Below are 25877 nucleotides of genomic sequence, written 5' to 3' on the forward strand. Positions count from 1 at the left end.
AGTGCAAGCCCCTGTCTCCGCGAGGCTGAGAGAGTGGGACTGGGAGTTGCTTCTGACCGGCCTGTGTAGGAGCTAGGTGGTGAGCTGGGCAGCAGCAGAGGCTGGTGGCAGAGGTGGTGGAGGCCACCCCTGCTGCTGCAGTGTCCCCTGTGGGCACCTCAGGCTGCTACAGCAGCTCCCTGGGGGCTCCTTCTTGGTGGAAGGATGGGGAGCAGCCCAGTGAGGGGACACACTGGAGGGACAATTGCCCTCCTGGGTCAGCAGGCTGGCCTAGATTCCATGCTTCCTGCCCAAGAAAGGCGATTAAGCGGCCCCAGGAAGGGAAGGCTGGCTGCAGTTCACGCTCTGCTGCTGCACTTACGAGCCTCTGGTGTCTCCTGCAGAGGGAAGTAACCAGGGACAGGGTACCGGGCGTGACTGATGGGCCGTGGTGAGCCAGTCCGCGGTGCCATTCCTAGCCCTGCCTGGTCTGCTGCACCTCGGGGTGATGTCACTGGTTCATTTCACTGCAAGAATGGCTGGAAAACCTCCAGAGGCTTGGAGCACCATCAGCTTCAGGTCATCTTAATCGTGTGCATTCATTGGTTCACCTACATATGGCAGCATATGTAGGTCACACGTTATACGGCGCACTTGGAGAAGGCTGGGACAGATGGCGGCAGCCCCAGAGAAGCCGGCTGGCTCTGAGGGTGGGGGGAGGAGACTGCGACATCTCACAGAGGAGTGGGATGCTCTTGGCTGAGCAGAGCCCAGGATAAAGGCAGCTGCAGGTATTCCTGGGACACTGCTGCGGCCGCACTGAGGCTAGCCTGAGGGTCTCCCAGGACACTGCTGCGGCCATTCTCAGGCCAGCCCAAGGGTGTCCCATCGTGGGGAAGTCCCATCAGCCGAGAAGCAGCATCAGTGGGACCGAGCAGCTCTGCAGGTGCAGGCTGAGCTGAAGCTGGGTGCTCTTTTGCAGAGTTTTGAAGGTGGGGGTGTTCACACTGCAGCGGGGGGAAACGAGTCACGCTGGGCCAAGGTCCTGGCGGGCAGGAGCTGGTGAAAGCCATGGAAAGTGACTCTGTTGATGGCACGTGACGTGCTGGCTCTGACACACACCGCCTCTGTGAGCCCTGCCTTAAGGCAGACTGTCATTCTGTCCCCTTTAAAGATGCCCCATCTGCGATCTCAGCTAGGAAGTGCAGTGTCTGGATTCACACCAAAGCCAGTGCTCTTAACAACGGGCCACGAGCCCCTCGCCTCAGCCCTCCCCAGCCGGACGGTGCCCCGCTGCAGCCCGCACTGAGCCAGCTGCCGGGGGTGGCTTGTGCCTTCTCCCTCAGACCCGGCAGCTGGTGAAGGACGGCTTCCTGGTGGAGGTGTCAGAGAGCTCGCGGAAGCTGCGGCACGTCTTCCTCTTCACTGACGTCCTACTGTGTGCTAAGCTGAAGAAGACCTCCGCGGGGTGAGTGCGTGGGGGTCCCGGGTCACGGCAGGGGAACCGGGTGCTGCCCCCGGGGGTGCTCTGTGTTCTTGCCTAAAATGTTAATAAATCATGTTGTGCTGCATAGCCACTTTCTAACAATAATCACATGATTAGTTATAAAGATAATATAAGGACATTCCAGGGGGAGAAAATCCCACCCACCCACCCGAACACAGGCACAGGTCCCTTGCCACTGGGTTTCCTTCCCGTGTTTAAAAGACGTTGGGGTTTTTTTTTATACGGTCGTAATCAGAGTGAATGCCCAATTTTGGACCATGCCTTTTCTTTTTCACGTCATAAGCATTTTCCCTGTGGCTGCCCAATCTTCATAATCATCGTTTTTGCTTTCCTGCGTGATGTTAGAAGCGGCTATGCCATCATTTACTTAAGCCTTGCCTTTTATTAGACTCCTCTAAATTTTTGCTCAGTGCGATTCTGTGAATATTCATTAAATCTGCTACCATTTATCCAGGGCTTATGCCATGCCAGGTGCCGTGACAAACGCTTTGAATACATTGTTGCTAATCTCCCCAGCAGCTCCACAAAGTGGTTATTATTATCCGCCTCTCCCAGATGGGAGCAAAGCCTGAGAGAAGGTAAATTGGTGGCTCAAGGTCACACAGCTGGCAGTGGAGATGGGACTTGAACCCTGATCCGGGGTGAACGCCTTCCCACCTCTGTCTCTGGTCCCAGGGAGGTGGGCCCACTGCATGCTGTGAGGTTATTCCTGCTCAGGTGTGCATGGCTCTGCCGAGACACTCCCAGTACAGGAGGAGAGGGGGTGAGCGCTCACCGCACCACTCAGGGGCTAGAGTAAGAGGTCAGAGGCCTGGGGAAAGTCAGAGATTCTGTGAAGGGTGTGACTCCCTGGAGGGAGACCTCGTTTGATATCATTTTAAGCAGAGATGCCAATAACAAGCCTACACGGCTCTGCCTTCAGTCCTTTGCCCGTGGCAGACATTACTAATCAACCATGGCATTCTTTCCCACTAGGTTTGGATGTGGCTTTGTTGTCCTTAATCCAGTACCCTGTGTGATCTCTGTCAATCAGGGTTGGTGTTCAGAATAGCATCTGTTTTCCATCCCTGGCCTAATGGTTAATGAATGTGAGCTAAGCTGGGGGAAGGACGGGGGCCAGGAAATAGGAAGTGTGAGCCCACTGTGTCCTCCTTGAGAAGCACCTGGTTTGGCTATCTAAAGACATCAGTCATCGTGGGCCAGAAGCCGGCAAGGTGTGAGAGCAGGGTGCTTCTGTCTCCGAGTGTTTCTGGATCAGGTTGCTCGAGCACGGGAGCCATTGTTGCCTTGGCTGCCTTCTCCATGGCTCCCATTATGGGTCTTGCAGTTCGGGCGCCAAGAGCCCGTCCCCACCCCAAGCCCCGGCTCACGTGTACCTGTCGCTTGCAGGAAGCACCAGCAGTATGACTGCAAGTGGTACATCCCCCTGGCCGACTTGGTGTTTCCGTCCCCCGAGGAGTCTGAGGCCAGCCCCCAGGTGCATCCCTTCCCCGACCACGAGCTGGAGGACATGAAGATGAAGATCTCTGCCCTCAAGAGTGAGATCCAGAAGGAGGTGAGGAGAGCCTGGCTGGGGCGCTAGGGGCCGGGAGGGGCGGACAGGCCGGGGAAGCTGTGAGATTTCAGAGCCTGATCGGGACACGGTTATGCAGGAGTGGGAGCTCTGCAGTGTGGACATGTTAAGGGCCATCCCTGACCTTGGCACATTAGCTCTGAGTAAACAGAAGCTAGCAGAATTAGAGAGAGGAGAGGCACACACAGAAACAGAGAGAGGTATTCTGTCCACTGGTTCATTTCCCAAATAGCTGCAACAACTGGGGCTGGGCCAGGCTGAAGCCAGGAGCCAGGAGCTTCATCAGGGTTTCCCTTATGGGTATCAGGGGTCCAAGGGCTTGGGCCATCCTCCACAGTTTTCCCAGGTATGTTAGCAAGGCACTGGTTCAGAAGTGGAGAAGCCTGGACTCGAACCAGCATCATATGGGATGCTGGCATTGCAAGCAGTGGCTTAACCCTCTGCACCACAATGCCAGGCCCCAGTGTGCTCTGAATTTCGTGGGCTTAATTATGGAGAGTTCCCTGGAGAAGAGTATATGTTGAAAATTGTCTAAGAGGGAAATAGTGTCTAAAAGGGGAAAGGTCTTCTTCTTCTTCTTCTTTTTTTTTTTTTTTTTTTTTGATGATTTGTTTATTTACCTGAGAGGCAGAGTTAGAGAGAGAGATCTTCCATCTGCTGCAATGGCCAGGGCTGGGCCAGGCAGAAGTCAGGAACCAGGAACTCCATCTGGGTCTCCTATGTGGGTATCAGGGGCCGTCTTCTGCTACTTTCCTAGACATGTTAGCAGGGAACTGGATCAGAAGCAGAGCAGCCAGGACTGCACGTGGCAGCTCAATGCACTGTGCCACGACGCCGGCCCAGGAAAAGGCGTTCATAAGGCAGAGCTCGGCGTGTTGAGAGAAAAGGCCTGAGCCGTGTCACAGATGCGGTAGCAAATAGATGAGAAAATACCACAGCGAACTCACTTGCTGTAAACACGCCCAGAGCCTCCGCCTGGAGCCGGCCGAGACGCTCAGCACACCCAGAACGCTCACGGATATTTATCCTACTTTAGGCCGCAGAGGAAATCCCAATTTAATAGATCACAGTGCAGTAAAATTAGAAATCAACAAGTGAACATGAGTTAATTATATGCCTGGAAAGTTACAACTTTCAAGTTAGAGGATGTCGAAATGACAATTACACACTACTTACTACAACACACACACACACACACACGAACGCCTGGGGGCAGGCGTTTGGCCTATCAGTAGGTCGTCCTCATCCCAGGTGGGAGTGTGGGCCTCAAGTCCCAGCTTTGCCCCCACCCCCATTTCCCGCTAACGCAGACCTTGGGGGTGGGGGGCAGCAGCAGTGGCTCATGTTCTGGGCTCCTGCCACTCACATAGGAGGCCCCTGCTGCCGACATTTGAGGAGCGACCGGTAGATATATGTCAGTCTGACTGTTTGCCTCTCAAATAAATAAAATTTTAAAAAGCTGGGGGAGGGGCATTTTGGCACAGCAGGTTAAGCCACTGCTTACAGAGCCGGCATCCCGTACCTAAGTGCCAAGTTCCTGACTGCTCTGCTTGCCAGTCCAGGTACCTGGGCCCCTGCCACCTATGTGGGAGACCAGGACAGAGTTCCTGGCTCCTGCTTTCTGCCTGGCCCAGACCAAGCTGTGGCAGCCATTTGGAGGGTGAACCAGTAGATGGAAGACCTCTCTCCCTCCCTCTGCCTCTCCCTCTCCCTCTCCCTCTCCCCCTCCCCCTCCCTCTCTTTCTCTCTCTCCTCCCCCCGTTTTGTCTATATCTCTCATTCTCCCTTCAGACAGATAAATTAACAAAGAAAATGTTGTCAAATGAAAGTATTGCACATCAGAACCTCTGGGACGCAGCCAAAGCTCTGGTAAAGAAGAGTGTAGCCTTGACTTCACAGACACACCGCCGGTGGCTGGAGCAGAGCAGCCAGGAGGAGAGGCCTTCCAGTGACTGCACAGGAGGCCGGGGCGTGGTTCATCTGGCCTGGGCATCCTTCTTCCCCCGCCCCGGCCTCCCTGCAAAGCCTCTCACCTCTGGGTGGGGCGCCCACTGCCAGTTCCTGGTGTTCACCTCTGGCTTTGCTTGAATGGTCCCCACTAGACGTGTGCTCGGCTTTTTCACTTCCCCTTTGGGATCTGGACCCAAGTGTGAGCCTGTAGTTTTCTTCTCGTCCGTGTTCCTGACACTTAGCGTGTGATACAGAGGTGCTTAGCAAATTGCTACGACCAGATAGCCCCTAAGAACCCTTTTAGCTGAACAGGGTGGGTGTCTTTAAGGCCGAGGGTCTGCCTGGGGGCGCTTCCTGACCGGTACAGGTGACCTCCTGGGCGGCCGGGTGCTGCCCGCTTCACTGGAGGGGAAGAGGTCCTGGGACTGGCAGGCTGTGTGCCCGCCCTCCAGCGCCGGCTGTGCAGGCCAAGCCCCGCGGTGGCTGCAGGCATGTGCAGGACACACACCTCCCACCCCCACCACCCCTCCCCCACCAAGTGCTCGCGCAGTGGAGAAGGTAGGCAGGCCCGGTGCCGGCCACAGCACGAGAGTCACTCATAAGCACAGCCCTGAGTCACAGGAGCAGATTAAGGGATCTTAAGAGATTTGTCCTTTTAAAGATAAATTTTTAAAACTTTATATTCTTCCTTAATCATCAGTATAATGCAGGTTTGTTGTAGCAAAAGACGTGCACAGTGCCCAAGTATGAGCAGGCAGCATGCCCTGCCCATTGCTAACAGTTCGCAATGTGTTCTTCTGCACTCTTCTGTATGTTTTCTGGGGTGTGTGTGTGTGTGTATACAAGGATGCTTCAAAAACTTCATGAAAAATGCATGTGATGAGAAGACTATGCATGGATTTCAAGTCTTTTGCATCAAAATGTACCTTTTTCTAAAAATGATTTTTTAAGATTTATTTTAAAGGCGGAGTTAGAGAAGAGAGACAGAGAGAGGGGAGAGAGGTCTTCCATCTGCTAGTTCACTCCCCAAATGGCTGCAATGGGCAGGGCTGGGCCAGATCGCAGGCAGGAGCCTGGAACTGCTTCCAAGTCTCCCACGTGGGGAGGCCAAGCACTTGGGCCATCTTTCACTGCCTTCGCAGGTGCGTTAGCAGAATCAAAAGCAGAGGGGCTGGCGCTGTGGCAGAGCAAGTTAAGCCACTGCCTGCAGCACCAGCATCTCCTAGGTGCTGGTGTGAGTCCTGGCTGCTCTACTTCTGATCCAGACCCTGATAATGTGCCTGGGAAAGCAGCGGAAAATAGCCCAGGTCCTTGGACCCCTGCGCCCATGTGGGAGACCCAGAAGAAGCTCCTGGCTCCTGGCTTTGGCCTGGACCAGCCTCGGCCATTGCAGACATTTGGGGACTAAACCAGTGGATGGAAGACCTCTCTGTCTCTCTGTAACTCTACCTTTCAAAATAAATATATTAAAAAAAAAAAAAAAAGAATTTGAAGCAGAGCAGCGATGATTTGAACCAGCGCCCATGCGGGATACAGGGCATTGCAGGCCACAGCTTAACCCTCTGTGCTACAACACTGGCCCCGAATTTATCTTTTTTTAAAGATTTATTTTATTTGAAAGTCATACTTACAGAGAGAGAGAGGTCTTCCATCTGCTGGTTCACTCCCCAAATGGCTGCAATGGCTGGAGCTTCGCCGGTCCGAAGCCAGGAGCCAGGAGCTTCTTCCAGGTCTCCCATGTGCATGCAGGGACCTAAGCGCTTGGGCCATCTGCTGCTGCTTTCCCAGGCACATTAGCAGGGAGCTGGATTGGAAGTGAAGCAGCCTGGACTTGAACTGGTGCCCATATGGGATGCCAGTGTTGCAGGCCAGGGCTTTAATCCACTATGCCATGGCGCTGGCCCCCTGATTCTCCAGTGCTACAAGACACCTCTGCAGTAAACCCTGGGCTGCGAAGGGCGTGGCTGGGCCCAAGTTCCAGTGCCTTTAATCACCTGTGTCTATTTTGTCCCCACCCCCAGCAGGGTGGAGTCCATAGTCCCCCACCCACTCACAGCACTGGCTTTGAGGCTGTGGGTAGTTGTTAATACTTTGCCCGTCTAATAGGTTAAAAAAAAAAAAAAAAAAAAAAGCTTCAGAAATGAGCTGTAATTGAAGAGCTGGAAGCTGGTGTTGGAGCTGAGCACCATAGCAGTTAGTAAAAGGGAGGAGCCCTTTATAAAGTGCATTTACCTTGGAAAACTGGAGGAGGGGCCGGGGCACAGAGCCTCGTGCTGACAGGTGTCAGAGGTCTCTGGCACCGGTGTCTCTGATGCAGTGCGGAGCCCAGGGCCCCAGCAAGACCTTCTTGTCTCAGTTTCAAAAGAAGGGGCTCAGCAGGGAGCACGGGGGCTGGTCAGGAGGCAGAAGGAGGGAGGAGGTGTGACCCCCTGCCTTTTTGGGGGTTTCTGTGGGAGAGGTGAGGCAGGGCAGGGGAATGGCTGCTTTGAAGAGAGTGGGTGGGCCCTGGGCTACCTGACAGCTGCGGTTGCCTGGTCCCTGCCCCTGGTGAGTTGGAACAGCGCGGAGGTACCTTGGCGGGTGAGCGTTAGATGAAGCAGGTGGTTGGGGGTGTGGGCATCGGGTTGGTGGGTTTGCGGGGTGTGCGCCCAGGGGAGTCCCTCGGGGTCTTGTGACTTAGCCACCCCTGGGGGTGAGCAGGTTCTGCTGACTCAGGCAGGCCCCCCAAGGTGTCAGAACGCCAGGAAATGCAGACAGTAAGAAGCGTGGTTGCTACGCAGGGGGATGTGGTGCTTAGAGCTGCTGAGTGGGGGGACCGTCTGTGCCTCGCCCCTGCAGAAAGCCAACAAGGGACAGAGCCGGGCCATCGAGCGCCTCAAAAAGAAGATGTTTGAGAATGAGTTCCTGCTGCTGCTCAACTCCCCCACGATCCCGTTTCGGATCCACAATCGGAATGGAAAGGTCAGCTGGGGCTGCCCACTCCCTGTAGCTCCTGGCCCTGAGTGGTGGGAACCCGGGCCCCGGTGCCCCAAACAGGCTGCCATGGCTCCAGCTCTTGACTCCTCTCCCCACAAGGAGTCCCCTCCATCTTCTGGCTACCTCCTTCTCTGAGCCCAAGGGTGCCTGGGTGAAAAGCAGCTTTGTTGGGGGCCCTAGAATCCGAGAATGTACTGGGTTCTGGCGCTGGCCACCCCACTTAGTGCTTCTCTCCTCTCTCTCTAGAGCTACCTGTTCCTGCTATCCTCCGACTATGAGAGGTCAGAGTGGCGAGAAGCAATTCAGAAACTGCAGAAGAAAGGTGAGGTCCTGCCCTGCTCTGATGGCGGCCGTGGCCACAGGGGCCTTCTGTATTCCAAGCACTTCCCGCCCGTTAGCTCCTGTTTAACCCTCAGCTGCACCCTGGGAGGTGCCAGGGAGCTGGCTCTTAACTGATGTTTCAGATCTACTGAGGCCCCAAGGACTGAAGTGGTTTGCCCCAGGGACTTGTGAATTAGGGATGGGCCTGGACCACAGCCCTCCTGCTGTCTCTCACACACATGCCTGAGCCTCTTCAACAGAAGAGCCTTCTACTCTTTTTTTAAATAAAGATTTATTTTGTTATTTGAGAGGCAGAGTTACAGGAAGAAAGGGAGAGGTCTATCTTGCATCACTCCCCCTAATGGCCACAACACCAGGGATGGGCCAGACCAAAGCCAGGAGCTTTCTCTGGGTCTGCCACGTGGGTACAGGGGCCCAAGCACTTGAGCCACTCTGTTGCTCTCCCAGGTGTATTAGCAGGGGGTTGGACCCCAGGTGCAGCAGCCGGGACTCGAACCAGTGCCCAGCACTGGAGGTGGGTTTACCCGCCTTGCCACAGCGCCGGCCCCCAGGTTCTCCTACTCTGAACCCTCTGACAGCATGCACAGCTGTGCCCAGGTGGATGCCTGCAAGTCTTCCACTCCCCACCAAGGACTAACTCTGCCCCTAGAACGAGACCACCTCCTGGCAGCAGCTCCGGGCGGAGCTGCAGTCCCCATGGACCTGTGCCAATGCCCCCTCCTCTCGCTCCTCCTACAGATCTCCAGGCCTTTGTCCTGAGCTCAGTGGAGCTCCAGGTGCTCACAGGATCCTGTTTCAAGCTTAGGACTGTACACAACATTCCTGTCACCAGCAATAAAGATGGTAAGATCTAGAGCCCGAGTTGCCCAGCCAGCAGGTTCAACCCCCAGGGAATGGCTGGAGCCTTCTGGAGGGACCCAGCCAGACTCGGAGCTGCAGATGGATCCTGGGCTGCACTGGGCTGGGCCTGCTGGTTCCTGTCTATTGAGCTCTCTGATGGCGCCCTCTGGCTTGAGAGGAGAGTTGGGGGCCCTTGTGCACCGGGACCATGTTGTTAATATGTTCAGGAAATAGCTGGAAGAAAGGAGCAGAAGGCTGAAGCATGGGACGTGGGGGCTGGGAGGGTAGAAGATGCACGGTAATCCCAGGGCCCAGCTCCTGGAAGGCCCTGAGTGCCAAGCAAGGCGCCTGTGGGAGGGCTCTGGGCAGGGAGAGCTGCCTTCAGAGTGGCACCGAGCGGCTGGGTGCTGGCCGCCTCTGATGTTGGCAGGGAGCCTGCTCTCTGGAAGGCGTTTGGAGAGCCAGCTTCCCTCGGAGCATCAGGGTCAGCTGGGGTCTCCGGCAAGGGGCAGGGCTGAGCTCGCTCTCTTCCATTAGCAGTGACCTCGCTTTAGTCCCTTTAGACGTTGAAGGTTAGGTGGGGGAGGGTAGCCGTGGGGTTGGCAGGGCTCACAGGGAGGGAAGGCAGCCCTGGGGAATGGTACGAAACCCCTGGCCGGGTCTGGAGATGGGATCTGGCTTCCCAAGCCCAGCCGGAAAGGGAAGGGCCCTGGCATTACTGGGGAGCTCACAGCAGAGGAGCCGAGGGCTTGGGAAACGTCTCCTGCTGGCCACCAGGTGGTGCTGTGGGCCCAAGGCACAGGTCTGATCTGGGAGGGGACAAGCTGCTCACCGCCCCTCCCTGGGCACTCTTCTCTTGCAGATGACGAGTCTCCAGGACTCTATGGCTTCCTCCACGTCATCGTCCACTCGGCCAAGGGGTTTAAACAATCAGCCAGTAAGTGTCCCTGACCCTAGCTAGCCGCTGTTCGGCCTTTCGTGGAAAGCCCCTTCGGAACCATCGTGTGGGACCTCCCACAGGTCCCCCTGCTCTGCCCAGGCGGGTCCTGCACGCACACCTTAAGTGGGGCGTTGCCTGAAAGGCCAGCAGCCGGCTCCTCCTGGGTGGGGGAGCACTCCTGCCCTTGGTCCCCAAGGCCTACTCTCCCCTAAGCCCTCCCCCCAGGTGTGTGAAAGCCTGGACTCCAGCCCATCTCTGCGGATCACAGACTGTGACCTTGGGCAAGCTTCGTAACCTCTCTGAGCCTCAGCTTCCTTCTACATAAAAGGCCTCACACGGGTTAATACGGCCTGAGAGTGGGCTTCAGCCCGCCTGGGATGTGGATGCTGCACCCGCGTTCCTTTTTCTTCCCTCCCTAAGTCTATAGGTCACCAGCCCTGTGGATTGTTGTCCTCCGATGACTGAATGTTTTTAGCATTTCACAGAATACAGCTACACTGTTTATCTGCATAGGAATTTTTTTTTGAAGATTTGTTTGTTTGTTTGAAAGGCAGAATGACAGAGATCTTCTATCCACTGGTTCACTCTCAAATGGCTGTAATAGGCCGGTGCCGCAGCTCACTAGGCTAATCCTCTGCCTGTGGCACCCCGGGTTCTAGTCCCGGTCAGGGCACCGGATTCTGTCCCGGTTGCCCCCCTTCCAGTCCAGCTCTCTGCTGTGGCCCGGGAGTGCAGTGGAGGATGGCCCAAGTGCTTAGGCCCTGCACCCGCATGGGAGACCAGGAGGAAGCACCTGGCTCCTGGCTTCGGATCGACACAGCGCGCCAGCCGTAGCAGCCATTTGAGGGGTGAACCAATGGAAGGAGACCTCTCTGTCTCTCTCACTGTCTAACTCTGCCTGTCAAAAAAAAAAAAAAAAAAAAATCAAATGGCTGTAACAGCCAGGTCTGGGCCAGGCTGAAATCAGGAGCCAGGAGCTTCATCTTGGTCTCCCACATGGGTGGCAGGGGCCTCAAGTACTTGGTCATCTGCTGCCTTCCCACCCACATTAGCAGAAGGCTGGATAGGAAGTAGAGCAGCTGGGATTTGAACCAGCACTCTGAGATCGAATGCCGGCCACACAAGTGGCGGCTCAACTCACTGTGCCGCAGCGCTGTCCCCTTTCTGCATAGGAACTGCTGAGTCGTTTCTACCCGTTTGCCGGATGAACATACCGAACTGTGTCAGGAGAGAGGAAAGGTCTGAACACAACATAGGATCAGGGACCCAGAGCCCCCACCCTCCCAGCTGCATCCCACATGGAGCTTTTGTTACCGCAAAGCCTCCCGCGATGCCGGGGTGAAGAGGTGTCCCCTCACTGTGTTGCTGTCACACTAGGGCGAGCCATGGTCCCTGCGCCTGTCACCTGGCTTCATCCCTCATCATCGGCCTCTCCTGCTGTGGGCACTTTGAAGACAGGAGCCAGGTTCCCTTTATCCTCAGATGGAAGGGAGTTCAGGGGCCTGAGTGAAGTCATTGATTTACAGAGCGCCCACTGGGCAGCTGGGGAAAACGAGAAGGCAGCAGGCGAGCGGGCAGTGCCGTGGCACCCTCCAAGCCTGTTCCCATGGGGTCACAGGCCTCATTCCTAGTCCACACACAGGGAAGCCAAGGCACAGGGGGCTCCAGCAATGTGGCAGGGCTCGAGAATCCATGCTTTCCAACACCAAAGCCCGGCGCTTCCACTTTGAGCCACTCTGGAAGTCTGGCCAGGAGCCCTGCTCTCAGCACTCGGGCTGCCTGTTAACTAGGTGGCTTCCCGGCCCCTCCCCCGACCCACAGCACGCCGTGCTGGGGACAGCTGGCCCAGTCTTCCTGGCTCCCAGCTCTGTGGTGCTGCTGTGCACGCCTGTGTCTGCATGCTGCACAGCTCAATCAGGTGCTTCCCACCTCCATGCTGCCTGCCCCCACCACCACTTCCTGTTGCCTGGGTAGGGGGGCTCCTCGAGGAGCAGGTGTCCACCTCTTGGATTGGGTCAGGCGGTTGGCGGCTGGGGGAGCTGTGGGAAAACTTCTCTCTCCCTCAGGGTTGTGTCCACCTCTCCCACCCCAGCCCCTGCCCTGCTCAGTTGCTCCTGCTGGCCTGGGGTAGAACCCATTGAATCCTCACCCATGGCTTCTTGTCCTTGTAATTTTGGTCTGGCCTCACTTGGGCTTAGGGGGGACTCACCGTCGCTGCCCCTGTCTTCAGGACCACAGCCCCAAGGGGAGAAGTTAGGCTATTTGTAGAGAATGAGGACTTGAACCCGACAGTCTGATGCTACGGCCCTCACCTTGACCCTGTGAGCAATCTCCCAGCCTCTGACGGAAGGGTCACCACAATCAGTGGCAATGGCACTTCCTGCCCCCCCCCCCCGTCCAGCTGTACAGCCTGTCCCCGATCATCTGCACCCACATTCCAGCATGTTCTGATTCCCACTTACATCTACTTCGCGTTGCACCCAGCCAGAGACTTCTCGGCGGCAACTCCCCACCCCCTTGCTCCTGGGGTGGGTGACTCCTGGCATCCGCCAAACTGCACACCCACCCTCTGACCTCTGCCCCTTGCCACCTTCATTCCTGTCACAGAGGGTGGGCCGTGGTGCCTCAACCACACCCCTGCACCAGCACCCTGATGGCTGACCTTGGCCACGCCCACAGTGGGGGCAGCAGGGTCTGAGCCCTGGAAGGAGTGTGTGGATTTACAGAGCGGCTCCCAGCCCTGTGTCACCAGGTGGAGAGGAGGGAATTTCAGCCCGGAGGCCAGGGATGGAGAGGGGAACCTCAGGGACCCCGCCAGCCCCTACCAGTCCATTATGTGAAGTGCTGGACGGTGGTGAGAGTGTCCACTCAGCTCCCAGAGAGTCACTGCACCTTCTGTGGGCCCACCCCTGCTCCGAGTACCAGGGCATGCACTTGGGAGTAAGAAAGCCCGTGGTGTTTGCTGTGGACAAAGACACAGCAGGGGCCCAGAGGTCGGACACCACTTCAGTTCAAGTTGAAGGAAACTGCCCGGACTTGGGCTGGTGTGTGGCCCAGTGCCCTGCAGTGACGCAGCCTCACCACCGCTGGGAAACCATGGGAAGCGGAGGTCACTCCTTCAGCCCATGTGGTCAGGGAAGGCTTGACCATGTGGGAAAAGCAGGTAGTGAGGGCAGCAGCCCTAAGGGAGCAGCTTGGCACGTGGAGGGCCACGGGGCCAGCCTGGCTGGGGTGCGACGGGGAGAGTGGACAAGTCGGAGGTACCCGAAGGTGTGGGCCCTCAGGGAGCAGATCACCAAGGTGCCCCCTGCGCGTTGCCCCCAACTTTCCCCCAGGCCTCTGTCTCGAGCCTCACTCTGCTTGTCTGTCTCCTCCTGCAGACCTGTACTGTACACTGGAGGTGGATTCCTTTGGCTATTTTGTCAGCAAAGCCAAAACCAGGGTGTTCCGGGACACAACAGAGCCCAAGTGGGATGAGGTGAGTGGTCTGTCGGGGAGCATGCCCGCCCGACCGCCTGTGCCAGGCCCCGTCTGCCAGGCCCGTCAGTGAACAGCTGTCTCGCTGGTTGTAGTGTTTGTGCCCACGAGTGCCAGGCTCCCAGACCATAGTTCTCAGTGAGAGGGAGGCCTCTGGGGGCTCTGGAAAGTGAGGATGCCCTCGCTGGCTGGTGAGGTGGTCATCCGGGCCCTGTCACCCCACCCTCACAGAGCAGAGGGCCACACCCGCCAGGAAGCCAGGTCTTCCAGCCTGGGAAGCTCAAGATCCTTTGTGCTGTGTCTCCCCAGGAGTTCGAGATCGAGCTGGAGGGCTCCCAGTCCCTGCGGATCCTGTGCTATGAAAAGTGCTACGACAAGACCAAGGTCAACAAGGACAACAACGAGATCGTGGACAAGATCATGGGCAAGGGACAGATCCAGGTGGGCGTCCCGGGCACCAGGCAGGGCTTTTGGGGGAGGTGGTTGCCTTCTGGGTCAAAATGCTTGAGCTTCTGTGATGCTGGCTCAAGGCTGGCTTGAGCGCGGTTCCTGGGCCGCAGCTGGCTTGTTGTATCCCAGCAGCCCGTGTGGGCGTGGCTCCCCTGGCTTCCACATCTGGCTCAGGTGGCTCGTCCCCACTCCTGCAAGATAGACCAGAGGACAGCAGTTGCCTTCGTGTTCACGTTCCAAATTCAGTTTGTTGTTGGCTCGCTCCTGGGAAGGGTTCTGACGCTGTGTCTGGGAACAGGAGGGATGAGTGTGTTGGATGAGCAGTGTCTGCCGGCTGCCCGGTATTAGGAGTGAGCACACATCCCCTGCTGGTGCTGTCCTCCCAAAGGCTTAGCTTGCTGCAGGGTTGCTGGAGGCTGGTCTCTGACCTGTGGCCAGGTCACTGGACCTCATGGATTCTCTGAACACCAGTAGAGGCGGGTCCTCACTGTCAGCTGTGTTTCCTGGAGCCCTGAAAATATAGGTGTACGTAGGAAAAAGGCACTCTTTGCAGCCTGTGTCTCTGAACATTCTGAATGCCAGTTTTGAGGGTGACAGCTCCTCACTTACCTGTTGAGCGAGCCAGGCACTAGTGAATGGGATGGGACTGAGCCCTTCTCCACGCTCCAGGCTGGCCCCTGTGTGGCCTCGTACTTGTGGCAGAAGTAGATTCTGGGCTTGTGAACGGGCCTTAGGTGCTCTGGGCTTCTTAATGGCTGCCCAGATGTGACTGGGTGCAGGCTGGGACAGCCCTGTCTACCATGGGAGCTAGATGCTGCTCTGCCATAGGAAATGTTTGTTCTCTGATGCATTTTTGAGGTTGCAACTTGCTATCCGGCCCTTGACTAAGTGGTCTTTGGCATTGGGACCTGTGTAGGTATCCCACTACTCCCCACATGTCTGAGGCTCCAGTGTTTCTGTTGTTTTTAAATTTATTTGGGAAGGCTGGCGCCGCGGCTCACTAGGCTAATCCTCCGCCTAGCGGCGCCGGCACACCGGGTTCTAGTCCCAGTCGCGGCACCGATCCTGTCCCGGTTGCCCCTCTTCCAGGCCAGCTCTCTGCTGTGGCCAGGGAGTGCAGTGGAGGATGGCCCAAGTGCTTGGGCCCTGCACCCCATGGGAGACCAAGAGAAGCACCTGGCTCCTGCCATCGGATCAGCGCGGTGCTCTGGCCGCAGCGCGCTACCGTGGAGGCCATTGGAGGGTGAACCAACAGCAAAAGGAAGACCTTTCTCTCTGTCTCTCTCTCACTGTCCACTCTGCCTGTCCAAAAATAAATAATAATAAATAAATTTATTTGGGAGACATGGAGAGAGACAGAGAAAGAAAGCTCCCTTCCACTGATTCGCTCCTCACCTGCCCACAGCTGGGGTTGAGCCAAAGCCAGGAGCCAGTAACTCACTCCAGGTCTCGCATGTGGGTGACGGGGACCCAATGACTTGAGCCATCATTGCTGCCCCTGCAGTCTGCATTGGTGGGAAGCTGGAATTAGGGGCCTCCAGTATTGGAGAGGGGAGGGCACTGTTTGGTGGGGACCTGGCCATCAGCCTCATACTGCCCCGTGTTTCTGAGCACGTCCCTTCCTGATGCTGTGGGACCTGTACCCTGCTCATCAGGCCTGTCACCAGGGATACAGTGTTGCTGGGCAACCGCAAGCCAGAGAGAGAGAAGAGCTCTACATTCAGGGGATGGGAGCCGGATCCAGTCCCGGAGACCCCCCGAGGAGAGAGATGTCCGGCTCGCACACCCCCGGCTGTAACCGAAGGCTTAAAGAGGGCGCCCAGAGCAGCGAGCTCAGGGGGCACTTCGGGCGCTATGCACCCTAGAGCTCAGATTCCAGGCCCCAAAGGCCACACTCCCCCCTACCTGGACTTCAGCCCTGTTGTCATCGTCGTGGTAGTCGTCTTCATCATAGTCACCGTCCTCGTGGTGGTCCCGCCTCCTCCTCCTCTCTCAGCTGCACGCCCCCAGGGGAAACACACCATCAATCATAGTTTGGAGACAGGAGCAGATGGCGGCTGGGGGAGGGGGAGGAAGCCAGGTTATGTTTGGCAGAGCAGAAAGCACCGTCTGGGAAGGGAAACGTTCCTGTGTTTAAGCTTCGAGGAATGCTCGGGGCCTGGGAGTCAGTGCTAAGCACGGACCTTCCTGCTGCCAGCTGACCTGGGCCTGCCAGGGGCCTCTGGGCCTTTGGGCTCCCCCAGCGTCCAGCCCCCCAGCCACAGAGCCATTGTAGCAGCGTCCTGTGGACCTGGGAGGGGGAGGGGTGCCCCCCAACGAGCACACTGGGGCTCATAAGGCGCCCGTCCCCGACTGCCCTCAGAGCCCCTGAGCACAGCCAGGCCGGCTGTGGAGTCTGCTGAGCCTTTCCACGTGGCCCGGCCCCGTGGAGCCACAGAACGCTCCGCACCCATAGCCACTCCCACCGCCCTTGCTGTCACATGGCCAAGAATGGGAACCAGCACTGGCCTTAAGATGGCCCTGAGGTAGAACCAGGTCCTCAGGGGAGTTGAGGTTGCCTGGAGAAGAGGCTGGGGGAGGAAGGCCTGCCTCTGCCGCCCCCTTCCCTCAGAGCCCCCTCCCCCTCGGCCCGATCCAGCCTCTGCTCCTGTGACTGTTCCCTCTCTCGTAGGCTTTGCCTGGTGCAGCAGGCTGGGGCTGGGCAGTGTGTAGTGACAGGCTCATCACCGGCACGCATGTCCGGCACATGTGCTCCGGGAATCCCGTTCCCAAGTGTGCTCTCCGTGATCCTTGCAACCGCTCTGCGAAGGATCCAACCTTGATAACCTCCCCACTTGGCAGCCGAGGGTGCTGAGGTTGATGGCTTGGGGAGGTGGATCTGCCCCCAGCGAGCAGGGGAGGCCAGGGGTCCCCACTGCTCAGGCTTCTCTCCAGCAGTCTGCCAGCCTGGGCTGAGGGCCTTCGCCTGACCTGGGGAAGGAGACAGGCACGGGGCGGTGTCTGTCCCAGGATCCTGGGGCACAGGGGTTACCTAAGGCAGAGGACAGGCCTGGCAAGGAGCATTTTGCCCAGTGTGGAGCTGGCTGCCCCCGGACTTGCAGGGTCCCCATCTAGAAGAGCTCCTGTCAGATGGGGAAGGCACCCCTGCCTGGGAATGAATACCAGGCCTCCAGGGAGCAGCCGGATGCCAGGGCCTGGGAACGGGACTGTGCGAGAGTGTCCGGGAGCCCAGCCCCATGCTGGCTGCTTCCGTCCCTTACACAGGGCCTCTTCCGTGTACCCTGCGTGTAGCAGCGTTAACAGTTGTAAAAGGGGTTAAATAACCTGTCCCAGGCCACGCAGTGCAGGTAGGAGAGTCACGCCTTGAACCTGGGCTGGCAGCCAGCTTCAGACCCCAACTGTAGATGCTCCTCTGCCTCCCGCTGCTCTGTAAGCAACAAGATGGGAACTTACGCGGCAGGAATTCAAAGAAGGAACTGGCCGCCAAGGGCTGCAGTTAGGGAGGCTTTGGTGGGGGGTGCAGCGAGGGGGGTGTGAGAGCACCGGGTATTTATGTTAGAGGGAAAATTGCAGTCGTAGTAAAGAGACTTGGAACCCAGTCACAAACCACTCCTCCCTTCTCCTGGTATGTAAGCTTTAACATAGCTTTGATCATAGTGTGTGATTTATATTTTTCTATTTTCGTGTAGTATTATCAAAACCCCCTTTTCGGGGGGCAGGGCTGCCCACAGTCTTAAAGAACTGCCTTTTTTGATACGCTGTCAAAAGAAATTTGTACACTCCAGGGAAGTCCTTTCCCTTGACAGCAGCCCACAGAGCAAGTGCCATTTTCAGCTCTGTGTTCCAGCAAGGTGGGCGGGCTCGGGGTCAGCTGAAAGGAGTGGGCTGGGCTCTCCAGGGGCAGGACCCGTGCGGCCACAGGCAGCGGTGTCCCTGGAAATGAAGGCCCTAAGCAGGAGGGGAAAGTAGGAGGGAGGGGAGAGGAGGAGTAAATCATGGGGCAGGGGGCAGAAGGACTCCTTCCTGGATGGCATGTAATCCAATCCTGGTCTTGAAGACAAGCAAACAGGGCACAAAGGGTGAGCAGCATGGCCACAGCCACACAGCTCTGAGTGCAGGGTCCCCAGCCCGGGTCGGTCATGTGTGGTCAGCTGCTGGGCACGTGAGCGCATGGAAATGCTCGTAGATGGTGCGGGGACAGGTGTGGCTGTCAGCGCGTCCTTTGTCACTGGAGAGTGAGTGGGAGATCCTACCAGCTTGGTCCCCTTCTCCTCTTCCAGACCTGAGGGGCCAAGGCCTCTGATTCTCCATCCAGGCCACCCCACCCTCCACCTCTTCTTGGTGCCCGGGCCCCAGCCAAGCCAGGGTAACAACTCTGCCAGGAGGTCCTCCCCCCACCTCGAGCTCTGTCTGCCCTGGCTCCCTGGGGACTCCTGCATGTTTATTCTAATCTATTTCCAACCATGCTGCTCCAAGGCTCCAGATGTGCTGTCCCCAGCTGGGACCTCTCCGCCTACTGATTAGCATATTCCCAGGGCCCAGCCCATCTTGACTGGCTGGGCCATAGAAGAAGGCTGTCCCTAAGGGCCCACAGTTCAGCTCCTGTCCCTGACCTCAGTCTGGAGAGGGGTCCGAGACCAGGGTGCCGTCTCATGCAGGGGAGCCCCTCTGTGCCCTCACCACTCCTCCCAGCTGCTTCCCCGCACCCAGCTCTGCCACAGGCCCAGGACGGCCCCCTCACCCCGGCTCCCCTTGCATGGGAGGCAGCTCGGCTTCCCCAGCCGCCTGCCAGGGCAGTGCCTCCTGGGACCCTTCCAGGGCTGCAGGTCAGGAAGGAAGTCCAGCGTGCCGATGCCTGGGGGGTAGCTCGCCCTCTCTGCTGACTGCAGGGTTCAGGCTTTTCCTTCCAAAGCTTGGACCCCTTGGGGGTGGGGGTGGGGGATGCCTTTGACATTCTTGACCGGGCCACCAGGCAGCTTATGAGAGATCAGAACTGTCATCGGTGGTATTCAGGAGGTCACGAAGGCCAGTCCCCTGCCTTCGGGACTGGGAATGTCCACCAAGCCCAATCATTTCATTCTTGTTTTAGTTGTGTTACAATGTGTATAACATAAGCTGAGTCTATTTAATAAGGTTTAGGTGTACAGACCAGGAGCAGTGTTATGCAACCATCACCACCACCCCTCACCCAAATGAAACTCTGTACCCACTAAATAGGAACCCCCACGCCTCCGCGACAGCCTCCATCCTACTTTCTGTCTGGACCAGGGGCTTTGTGCTGTCGCAGGGGGTGGATTCCATTTGTTTGGGGCCTGAGTGACCCTCCCTGGAATGGGTGGGACCATGGCTTGCTTCTCCGTTCACCCACCGGTAGCCCCGTGCTTGTTCACACCTTGGCCCTTGTTACTTTTAGGTGAGGTAAAGAGCCCCATCTCTCAGGATTGAGGTCTCATAGCCTCCTCTCCAGACACGGGGGGCCCTCCTCCACGCCTCCCAGCTGTCACAGGAGAGCGGGGCCGTGTGACCCCAGGGCACTGCTGGTCACTGTGAGCTTTGTACCGTTGAGTCACCCAGCCTTCTCCCTGCCAGGGTGACAGTCCCTGGCTCCTTGTCTCCCCACTGCCAGTCAGCTTTTCAGATGTAGTGAGTGTGGGATGCAGGGACCCTGATGCTGGGGGAGGAGCACTGGGCTGAGAGTCAGGAAACAGTTCTTGACCTCTGGGAGCCTCCATTTCCTTGTCTTCGATGGAGATAGTTACTCCCACTCTTGCTGTGAGGATGGGGCGCACCCAGAAGAGCTGGTCGGAGCTGTGGCACACACATCCAGACTTTGAGTTCTCATTCATTCCCATGTATTAAGCACCTGCTAAATGGCAGCACTGCACAGCACATACAAAGAATAAACAGGACCTCGCCATCCAGTAAAGAAAACAGAAGGGAATTTTTATCCTGCAGCCGGGGTCAAAGGGGCTTTGAGGCCAGACAGATTGGGGGGTTGGTGTGTCTAACCTTCTGTCCTTAGTTGAGAGCAAAGGGTGAGTTCCTGTACTCGGAGCCTCAGTTTCCTTACCTGTAAAATGGGCTGTAGTGAGGAGTGAATGGAGTCCAGCTCGGCCTTGATGAATGAACCTCAGGGTGGAGGGAGGGACAAGTCAAGGCTGGGGCCCTCACTGCGGCCTGAACCCAGGGCAGAGCAGCCAGGACGCATCCCTGTGGAGCAGCTCTTGGCTGGGCTTGGTCAGGCCCAGAGCACAGAGCGAGTGAGGAGCCCGGCAACAAGGGGCCTTTGTCAGCAGCCAGGGAGCGGCTTCTGGTTTCAATTACTCAGCAGTGCGTGAGCAAGCTCGGAGCGAGTGTAGGTCAGGAGCCTGCTAGGGCAGGAGTCAGGGGCTCCCCCACCCCTGTTTGCTCCCTCTGGCCCCCATAGGGTCTGTTGTCCCCATTTGACTCTGCCTGAGGGTTTCCCAGGGCCCGCTTTATTGTCCTGGAAGCCTGGCCTCTGTCATGTTGGCCGGGGTGACCTGGAACCCCTTCCAGCTCTAGCCCACTTGCTGCTTCACAAGTGGAACCAGGAGGTGCTTGGGGCCCTGCCCAGGAGAGTGACAGAGGCCATTCACATGTGACCCTGACACCTTCTCCCATCCAGCCTCTGGGCCCCTGGCCACTGGGCCAGGCCTTCTGTCCACCAGGTTGGAGGTCCGAGCAGGCTGCTGTGAGAAAGCAGGCTTTTATCTCTCATTCTACCACCAGGGTCCCCAAGCCCCCATCTGGCACACCCCATAACCCAAGGCAGCTCCCTGCCCCTGGACACTGAGCGACCAGCCCCTGCCCTGCCCCAGCCTGGGCTGGAGGCAGGTGTCCAGGGATAGTGCCTGCCTGTGGAGTTCATGGTGTGTGTCCTGCTGCCTGCGCCAGCCTACAAGCCCTCCCCTGTGCTACCATCACCATGCCGCCCTCAGAAGCACATAGGATGGGGTGGCTGAGCATCAGGCCTGGTTCTGCTCCTCCCTGCCTGAGATGCCACCTCCTCCCCAGGCCTAGGTGACTGGAGACATTGCCCTGCACAGGCCCCACCCACCCCAGCTGTGGCAGACCCGTAGGTTCCCTAGCCCAGCACCCCACCTGCTGCCACTCAGCAAGGCAGGGATGGACGCCTCTGGGAGTTGAACGGCAGCAGGGTACTTGTCCTCGGTGGGCAGAGGCCCGGGGCTGCATCCCGGCAGAGTGCCCGCAGTGCTGTCCAAATGCTTGGTGCAGACCCCTGCCAGCCATCCCCATCTCCAGATGTTGCTGATCGGGGGAGCCTGCATTCTGCCCAGTAGACTGTAGAGACAGGAAGCAGGTGGAGGCCCAAGAGTCCCCAGCTACCCTCCTGGTTTGCAAATGCCACCTAAGAAGGCTCCATGCCATTCTCCCTGGGTAGTTGAGAAGCTGACCCAGCGAGGACCTGGAGAACCCATTTGTCCAGGCCCTAACTTCCAGCCTCCCACCAAACCCAAAGAAGGGTGCTCTCCTTTCTGCTCCAGTACTGGGTGCTCCAGGACTCTGGCAGGAGACCCAGGTTTGATCCCAGCTGGCTTGCCACAGGCAGCCTTCTGGGTGCATCCTCCCGAGCCCATGGGCCTTCCAAGAGCCCCAGGAGGTACAAGCAGCAGGCATTGCTGTGTGCAGGGAGTAGCTCATTGCCCTGCACGTGCACCTTTGTCCTCCCAGGGATCCTCAACACCAGGCCCTAGAGTGGTTTCTGTTTCTGAAAATTTGAGAAAAGGACGTGGATTAGGAATTGCCAGGGAGCTCCCAGCATTCGGGCCACGGCTGCATGTGAGCACCAGTAAGGGGTCGGTTGCCTTGTGGACTCTGCTGGCTTCCTTCCAAGACTGTGGCAGCCCCTCACTGCCAGCCCGGCCTTTGCTGTGGTGCTGCGGGCTGTGGCAGTGACTGTGCTAACTGGGGGACTAACCCCTGGCTCAGCTTCTCCCCCCGGGCTGGGATGGAGATGGCTGGATACAGCCTACTGTGACGTGTGGAGGCCAGGGTAAGCTGCACTGGCTTCAGAACACACCCCAGCGTGGCTTGACAACCAGGCTGACCCAATGAGATAAGTGTTAACCCGTGCCAGCAAGGCAGGAGCCCTGCGTTTGTGCAAAATGGGGAGAGAACTGGAGGGAAGACCTGAGTTGTGGATCCAGGACTGCGACCCAGAAGTTTCCTGAAAAAGCCTTAGTCTGCTTGGCCCTCACACAGAGGGAGCACGGGGCCGACGGCCTTGGTCAGGAGAAGCAGCAGCTCTCTCAGGGACTGTCGGGACTGCCCCACGACCACCCACAGAACTGGAGGTTTGAGCCATCCTCAGTTGAAAGGCGGCTCAGAGCTGGGGGCTCTGCCTGCAGGGCTGAGAGTGCCTGGGAGAGACTTGAAGAGCTCCCAGGCAGAAGTGTGAGCAGGTGGGCCTTGGCCAGGACCTCTGCCCTCTGCCTTTATCCACTTGGAAGGCAGGGAGTCTTCAGCACAAGGTTTCATTTGGAAAAAAAGGAGGGACAGACCTCAGCAAAGTCATAATAGTAAAAATAATAACTATTTAAGACCATTGGGCTGGTCCCTACTCTTGGTCTGACAGGTGTGCAAGTTGAATCCAGAGAAAGAGGGTGGCTGCCAGGTCCCTGGCTTCCCAGGGCTTTCCTGCAGATCACCTTGAGCTCAGAGCTGGGTGGAAGAGCGGGAGGCAGGGGCTCAGCAGCCTTCAGCCCTGCTACCTGAGGCTGTCATGTCCTTAGCATGCTGCCTGGGGGGTCCCATGTGCCCAGAGCATGCCCCGGGGTTCCCCTGCCCACTAGCTCTGCTGGGGTTCCCTGGCCACACCACCTCCTTCCTGTGAGGAGGAATGGGCAAATGACCAAGGGGGGTCTCCTGGCTATGACTGCCGTCCTGGGTCAGGAAGGCATAGATGGCGGGGGGGGGGGGGGGGGCGTGGCCTGCCCACTCTGTCCCTGGGTGGGTTTTGTTCTAGATAAGCAGAATGTTCCTAAAGGCTCAAGTGGATTTTCCACCCTTTTCTGTGACCAAGCGTGCCCTGAGAATCGCTTGAGCTTGCCAGGGACGTGCTGTGCCACTGGGTAGTTCGGCAGCAGCCCAGCTCTTGGGCTGTTTCAGCGTCTCCGGTCCACTTAGTGCCACCAGGCACCCCTGAGACCACAGGCGGAGGTGGTCAGGCAGAGTAGAGAGTGCAGCTTGTGAGGAAGCGTGGCCTGTCCGGGAGCCAGCCCAGGCCAGGGGTGGCAGAGAGCACGTTGCCTCCAGCAGACTGGGTCTATGGAGCAACTAGCTCCTCCTCCCTGCCTTTCAACTGTACATCCCAAACCGGGGCGCACCCAACCCCACGCCCCAGCCCCAGCCCCAGCCCCAGCCCACACATCTGTCTTTAACCACCAATGGCTGCTGATCAGCAGGGAGTTGAGTTAGGAAAGGCACAGCTGCTAGCAGGCAGAGCCCAGAGCCCTGGGCAGCTCTGCGGTCTCAGGCCTGGACTGCCTGAAGGAGCCCTGAGCCTTCCTGTTTGGAGGGTCAGTTGGTTGGTGTGTGTGTGTGTGTGTGTGTGTGTGTGTGTGTGTGTGGTGGCGGCGGCAGCGGGCGTGGCGTGGGTTGGCCAGCACTTGGTTTGGCTGAGTCAGACTTGCGCTGTAGACGGCAGCCTCCCAGCCTGGTGCATCGTGGCTGTCCATTCAGTGATGAGTGGATGAATGAATGAGTAAATGAGTGGAAAGGCAGCTGCCAGGCTCAGTTCTGCCATTGGCTCCTCAGTGACATCCGGCAAGGTGCTCCTGCCCGTGGACCTAGCGCAGGCCTTGAATGTAAACAGCAGATACTCAGGCTATCAGACGGGTAGACGAGAAAGATGTAGAAGTGGGTCCCCGTTTCTCAAGGCTTCTGTCCTTCCGATCCATAGGCTTGCGTTAGGATGGGTACAGGGAAAGGTGAGAGCACTGGGCAGGGCTGCAGGGACCACGGAGCCGTCAGTTAGGACACTGCCAACCCCACGGGTCCTGGGCTGTCTGGACACTGCCCTGCTTGGTTCTCTTTTGGCCTACTCTCCTGTGCCCACCCTCGGCCGGAAACCAGTCCCAGGATTCCCTTCTGCTTGCCTACAACCCTGGTGCTACCTTACTCTCCACTGGTATCTGGTCTCCCACCCCACACCACGCAGAGCCCGACAGGTCTCTGCCAGGCCTGATCCGCAGCTGGATGCCAGGCCTCTCTCCTCTGTGTGCTGGGGCTCCCCCCACCGACTCCACTCCCTGCCAGGGGGCTGTGGCCTTGGTCTGCTGGGCGCTCAGAAACTCCCTTTCCTGCCACGGGGTCCCGTGAGCCAGAGGACAGGGACGAGGGCTGGGGGAGATGAAGGTCACTCCAGTGGGGAAGGGTCAGCTGAGAGAAGCGGCAGCCACGTGCCGGGGTTCTGAGAAGGAAGCTTCCTCCCCGCGTTCGCAGGCCGGGGCGATCGCTGGACGCTGTGCCCGGGCAGTGCTGTGGCAGTGCCTGGCTCCCGCCCACATGTCACAGGCCCTGTGTCATTCCCTGGTGACCTTTCCCCCCTCAGCCATGCTGCTGCTGAGCAAGTTAACCTGACTTCACCTCAGTCACAGCTGTGCTGGTGGCGAGTCCCCAGCCAGGCTCCTACCCACGCCCCACTAGGGACAGCCCCTCTCATTCCTCTGGCCCGGAGCCCAGGGAGGGGGTGGGGGAAGCTGGGATGATCCGCTGGGAGTGTTTTTAATTCCAAAGGCAGTGACATCTGTGCGTGGGGGCCTCATTGCCCAGCTCTGTTTATCCAGACAGGGGCTCTCGCCTGTCCTCATGGTGGGCAGGTTCAGCCAGGTGTGGCTGGGTGGAGGGGTGGTCACTTCTTGGGTGCCCAGAGTAGCTGAGCTTAGCCCATCCAGTAGAGATGGGGCAGGGGCCGTGGGGGCCTACAGGGCCTACAGTCCAGGCTGCCCCTCTTGAGCGGTGTGATGGGGACATTTGTCATGCACAAATCCTCCTCCACTCTGCTCCCAGGCCAGTGATTCCAGGAAAGGATGAGTCAGGCTTGGGGAAGAGAAGGCAAATCTGTGCTGTCCCTCAAGGAAGGCCCGGCCCATTGGGAGGAAGGGGAAGATGAGCATCTCCAGGAGCGCCTCCGACTTGGCTACCCATCTGGTAAGGCGCTTATGTCACCATGGAGACTGGTCGTCCATGGTGCATCCAATCAGAGCGTGCCTTACCCAGACAAGCGTTGAGCCTGGGGCTCCTAAGGCAGACAAGTGTAGGGCTCTGGGAACAGGATTTATACCATCACCCCTTCCCCCCAACCTAGCCAGCGGACAGAGGGTACCTGTCCCCCCAGGCTGCGCCCTGTGGTATGTGGCTCGACCAGGGAAACGAGAACCTTAAAAAGCCGGCAAGAGGCCAGTTCAGAAGGTAACTGGCCAGGACCAAGTGCTGGCCGTGTGTCTGCAGCGGGTGGACGTGTGCAATGGCTCCTTACCAGCCAGTTACACAACCGCCGATTGCACATTTGCTGGAGACATGCAGAGAAGCGCTGGGGCCCAGCTGGGGAGGATGGCCGTGCCCCACAGCTCTGAGGGCGCCACCTCCTAACGGGGCTACCTTGACTCCCTCTGACTACAGATGTCCTCCGCCTTCTCCCAACTTCCATGGCACTTCCTGCCTCGTTCTGATGCCTTGTCCGTCAGGGTAAGATGCATAGAAGGTGCACAGTTGAGCTGTGGCCAGTGCAGGGAGGCCTCTTTGCCTCCCGTGGAGAGCAGCGTCCACACCCTATGTGTGGCAGCTTTGTCAGGCCCTGG

At 58.0% G+C, this 25877-nt stretch overlaps 1 protein-coding gene across 2 annotated transcripts in view; it reads left to right on the forward strand.

The window, feature by feature from the left end:
* The window catches only part of ABR (ABR activator of RhoGEF and GTPase), a 135018-nt gene that overhangs the window by 88686 nt on the left and 20455 nt on the right, over nucleotides 1-25877 (forward strand). For both annotated transcript variants that reach the window (XM_062175318.1, XM_062175319.1), the window contains 8 exons: nucleotides 1326-1447; nucleotides 2876-3041; nucleotides 7848-7970; nucleotides 8232-8307; nucleotides 9066-9170; nucleotides 10030-10104; nucleotides 13488-13585; nucleotides 13894-14025. In XM_062175318.1, coding sequence (XP_062031302.1) covers nucleotides 1326-1447; nucleotides 2876-3041; nucleotides 7848-7970; nucleotides 8232-8307; nucleotides 9066-9170; nucleotides 10030-10104; nucleotides 13488-13585; nucleotides 13894-14025 — 897 coding nt within the window. The remainder of the gene's footprint in view (nucleotides 1-1325; nucleotides 1448-2875; nucleotides 3042-7847; nucleotides 7971-8231; nucleotides 8308-9065; nucleotides 9171-10029; nucleotides 10105-13487; nucleotides 13586-13893; nucleotides 14026-25877) is intronic.

Source organism: Lepus europaeus, chromosome 18 (assembly GCF_033115175.1).
Source record: "Lepus europaeus isolate LE1 chromosome 18, mLepTim1.pri, whole genome shotgun sequence".
In the NCBI taxonomy this organism is placed as follows: Eukaryota; Metazoa; Chordata; class Mammalia; order Lagomorpha; family Leporidae; genus Lepus; species Lepus europaeus.